This window comes from Colobus angolensis, unplaced genomic scaffold (assembly GCF_000951035.1).
Source record: "Colobus angolensis palliatus isolate OR3802 unplaced genomic scaffold, Cang.pa_1.0 Scaffold175, whole genome shotgun sequence".
Classification (NCBI taxonomy): domain Eukaryota; kingdom Metazoa; phylum Chordata; class Mammalia; order Primates; family Cercopithecidae; genus Colobus; species Colobus angolensis.
In genome coordinates, this window is record NW_012114877.1 from 1552853 (window position 1) to 1557409 (window position 4557).

Consider the following 4557-nt stretch of genomic DNA (forward strand, 5'->3'; position numbering starts at 1 on the left):
TGCTGGGATTACAGGTGTGAGCCACCACACCTAGCAACACTGTTTCTTTACAAAAAGTTGTAAGAATAAAAGGTGAGGAGGAGAGAGGAACCTACAGGTTAAAAGTGACTAAATTACTAATTGCAATGTGTAAAGAGATCTTTTTGGATCTTCAGGTGAACAAAGAAAACATGAAAAGTTTTACACATCAAACAGGAATATGTGAACATTCAGTAGATATTTGATATTAAGGGATTGTTTTTAATTTTCAGGTTATAATAATGTGGGTTTTTTTAAACTTTTTATTTTTTAAACTTTTATTTTAGGTTCATGGGTACATGTGCAGGTTTGTTACACAGGTAAACTCATATTATGGACGTCTGTTGTACAGACTGTTTTATCACCCAGGTACTAAGCCTAGTACTCAATAGCTATTTTTTTTCTGCCCCTCTCCCTCCTCCCTACCAAAGGCCTTGGGTAGGCCTCAGTGTCTGTTGTTTTATTTTTAAAACAGTTTTTACGTTTCAGAGACATGTTGAAATAACTGAATGAAATATCTCCAGATTATATATCTGAGATTTACGTGAAAAGAAGCCTATGAGAGGGAGGAGTGGGTGAGGGTGTAGATTTAACAAAATGATTGGCCATGAGTTGATAATTGTTGAAGCTGGGCAATGGGTACATAGGCAACTCAGTATTCTGTTTCCTCTCTTTTTGTATGCTTAAACATTTCCAAAATAAGTTTTTTTTAGAATGCTTAGTCCAAGATATTAACAATTTAGTGCTTATTTAAAGATAGAACTTTTTTTTCCCACTACAACGTGCAGTTCTTGGCTTCTTTTTTTCCCACTACAGTGTGCAGTTCTTCTTTTGGGGAAGACAGGTGTGACCATCTGTCCTGTTCCTGGCCCACCCCCACCACCTCTCTCTTGCTGACTGTTGCTTCCCAAGGCCAAGGCCAGAGGGTGGAGGAGACATAAGGGCATTAGACCATTGGACAGCTCTCATTTACTGGGTAGTCTTGGTTTTACAGCTGGCTTTTCCTGGGTTTAGTCACTTTGCTTGTGTTATGGATCAATTCTGTTCTCCCAAAAAACTTTTTTTTTTTTTTTTTTGAGAATCTCGCTCTGTCGCCCAGGCTGGAGTGCAGTAGCATGATCTCAGCTCACTGCAGCCTCTGCCTCCCAGGTTCAAGCAATTGTTCTGCCTCAGCCTCCTGAGTAGCTGAAATTACAGGCGCCCGCCACCATGCCTGGATAATTTTTTGTATCTTTAGTAGAAACGGGTTCACCATATTGGCCAGGCTGGTCTCGAAACTCCTGACTTCAGGTGATCCACCCGCCTTGGCTTCTCAAAATGCTGGGATTATAGGCGTGAGCCACTGCGTGCAGCCCCAAAAGACAAAGTTGAACTCCTAACCCCAGTACCTGTGAATGTGCCTTTATTTAGAGATGAGGTCTTTGCAGATGTAATCAAATTAAGATGAGGTCAGACTGGGTGCTGCAGCTCATACCTGTACTCCCATCACTTTGGGAGGCCAAGGTGGGCAGATCATTTGAGGTCAGGAGTTTGAGACCAGTCAGACCAACATGGTGAAACCACATCTCTATTAAAAATTCAAAAATTACCCTGGCGTGATGGTGCGAGCCTGTAATCCTGGCTACTCGGGAGGCTGAGGCAGGAGAATCACTTGAACCTGAGAGGCAGAGGCTGCGGTGAGCAGAGATGGAGCCACTGCACTCGAATGAGGTCATACTGGATTACGACGGGCCCTAAATCCTATGACTGGTGTCCTTACAAGGAAAGAAATTTGAAAACACAGAGGAGACACAGGTGAAATAAGGCCATGTGAAGACAGAGGCAGGGCTTGCATAAGCCAAGGAATGCCAAGGTTGGCAACCAAAGGAGTTAGAAGCAAGGGAAGATTATTCCCTAGAGACTTTAAAGGGAGCATGGCTCTGCTGACACCTTGATTTTGAACTTTGAGTCTGCAGAACTGTGAGACAAGTTTCTGTTGTTTTTAACCACCCGGTTTGTGGTGCTTTCTTACAGTAGCCCTCAGAAACGAATACACCCGATCTAGACCTTCCCAGCTCTGAGGATGTCTCTTCTGCTGCATGCTGTGTATTTGGTCCCCAGGGATGCCAGCTCCAACTGTGGCCCCCAGGAGCCCAAGCAACACATACTCCTGCAATTGGGGTCCCTCACCTTTGCCGCTGGGTCCACTTGGGCAGGACTTGCATTCTTCTGCCCTAAGTGGTTCAAAGAGTTTGAGTGGGTACACTCTGGTACTAGAGAAAATCTGAAGCAATTTACCTAGTTGGATGAAAAAGGACTTATGTACCCTTGATTTATTAAAATTCATTGTTCTTTTATGTACATTTCTCTTTAAAACTCTAAAATGAACATTTGTTTATGCAGTATGACATGATTTAATAATTTATATGACAAGCTTAATAAGGCTGATATTCAATGAACAGAAAAGTAATTTATCTTTTAGTAATCAGAAAAACTTTCAATCCATTTCTATTTTTAAGTGTCTTTTATTAAAGCTTGTGATTTTTATTAATGTAAACAAGCCAAAGGGTGATTGTTTTTGACACACGGCATTGTACCATAGTGTAATGGGTAGTTTCCTTCTCAGTTAGCCTTCAATACTCTGTAAACGCTGTTCTTAAATAACTGTAAACGCTATTCTTAAATACTGTGGTGAAGTAAGGCCTCGCATCTTCGAGCAGGACGCTACATAAGGAAGGGTTCGCTGCATTGGAAGGGTCTTCCACATCCCAGATTTCAAGGATATTGCAACTAGGCCTGAAAAAAGATAGCCATATATATCCATATTAGAAATGTATTCCTGTCTAGAGAAAATAGATACATAACACAACATCTACATTTTCAAAGACAATTTTATTAAATATTTTAAAGCATCATTTCAAAAAACATAATCTCAGTGTTTAGAAATTTTAAAAATAGAATGAAATTATGTTGCATTTTCACATCTCATTTAACCAAATGAAAGACATCCTCCCATCCAAGTACTAACCAGGCCCGACCCTGCTTAGCTTCCGAGATCAGACGAGATCGGGCGCGTTCAGGGTGGTATGGCCGTAGACAAAAGACATCCTAATAATAAAGCTTCAATATACGTTCATAAATATATATTTAAAAGCTCACTTTCTAGATGAAAAAAACACAAATATACTTACCCAGTACCATCACCATCTAAACATAAGGCCCATTTGTAGTAAAATAAGACAACTTAAAACCTAACCGAATTCCTGATGAATTTCATATTTTTTAGCATAAACTGCCTTGGATTAGCATGAAATCATCCAAGGCAGGGACACCAGACTCTCATGGCAGTTTGTTTTCTTCAGTGCTTTCCCATTTTGGGTGGCTCTATGACTGGGCTAAATGAGACACTATTCCTCCCTAGAGAGTAACCCTGCATGGCAGTCATTAAAGGGAAGGAGTCAGGCAAAATTGATTTCTAATTTTTTTAACTTCTATATTGAAGTATAAGTTAAAATAAAATTCACCTACTTTATGTGTAAAGTTTGGTAGGTATGGGCAGGTATCTTTTAGTAATCAGAAAAACTTTCAATCCATTTTTATTTTTAAGTGTCTTTTATTAAAGCTTGTGACTTTTTATTAATGTAAGCCAAAGGGTGATTGTTTTTGACACACGGCATTGTACCATAGTGTAATGGGTAGCTTCCTTCTCAGTTAACCTTCAATACTTTATAGATGCTATTGTGAAATACTGTGGTGAAGTAAGGCCTCGCATCTTCGAGCAGGCTTCTTTACCATAGCATGTTAGCTGACTTAAAATTGCCCCATACAATGGTATATATCAACCCTTAGTGAAGCCTTTTAAAAAACAAACAGGTTGAAAAATGGGTTAAAGTAGGCAAATACAGCATCTGCCTTTAGAGCTATCAACTCAGGAATTCTCTCAATTATGAAATCTTGCAGAGAAGTTATTTTTCTTTCTCAAAATCCAAGTGATGACAATACTCCTTACTCCAGATCTGGCATTTTTTCATCATCACTGTTTTGTGAATCCTCAGAGAAATGATCAAAATTAGACATGTCTTCATCTGAATCATCTTCCCAGTCTTTCCAATTATTGAAGTCGACACTAAGCCAATTAAGCTTTGCCCTTTCTTTTGTTAACCTTGGCCATGACTGGCCAGATTCTCCTTTTCGTAAACAACAGAAAATTGATCTGTCCGTTCTTTTATGCTTGCAATCATTTGAATCAATACAGTGAAAAAGATCAATTTCATTTAAATGCTTAAAATTATCACTTCCTCTGAGACAACTGAATGTAAGTTTTTCAAAATTTACATTAACATCCTTACTGTCTTCAACACAAAATTCAATGAAGACATAGTCCCTTCGATCGTACCACTTTGCAGAAGCAGGCTGCATTGTGAACGGGGCAGGGGGACGGGCGACCGGGTGGGCGGGCCTCTCTGGCGGTGGCTGCTGCTAGGGAGTTGACTTCTCTTCAGTGGCGACTCCGCATTTTCTCCCCGGTCGCGGCCTCTTCTCGCTTCCCTCAGGCGACAG

General features: G+C 40.2%; 1 protein-coding gene across 2 annotated transcripts; it reads right to left on the reverse strand.

The window, feature by feature from the left end:
* Positions 1-3802: 3802 nt before the first annotated feature.
* On the reverse strand, positions 3803-4551 carry LOC105509355 (prostaglandin E synthase 3-like). Of its 2 annotated transcripts, XM_011938564.1 has the most exons (2): positions 4123-4551; positions 3805-4047 (listed from the first exon to the last, which is right to left on the reverse strand). In XM_011938564.1, the coding sequence occupies exons 1-2, from the start codon at positions 4414-4416 to the stop codon at positions 4003-4005; spliced, it is 339 nt and encodes a 112-aa protein (XP_011793954.1). In that variant the 5' UTR covers positions 4417-4551; the 3' UTR covers positions 3805-4002. The 2 variants fall into 2 exon arrangements, with proteins under 2 accessions (XP_011793953.1, XP_011793954.1); XM_011938563.1 differs by having other exon boundaries at positions 3803-4551.
* Between the last annotated feature and the right edge of the window lie 6 nt (positions 4552-4557).

What these genes read in the sequence shown, in the direction of transcription:
- LOC105509355 (XM_011938563.1), bottom strand. Translation starts at nt 4,416, where the DNA reads ATGCAGCCTGCTTCTGCAAAGTGGTACGATCGAAGGGACTATGTCTTC.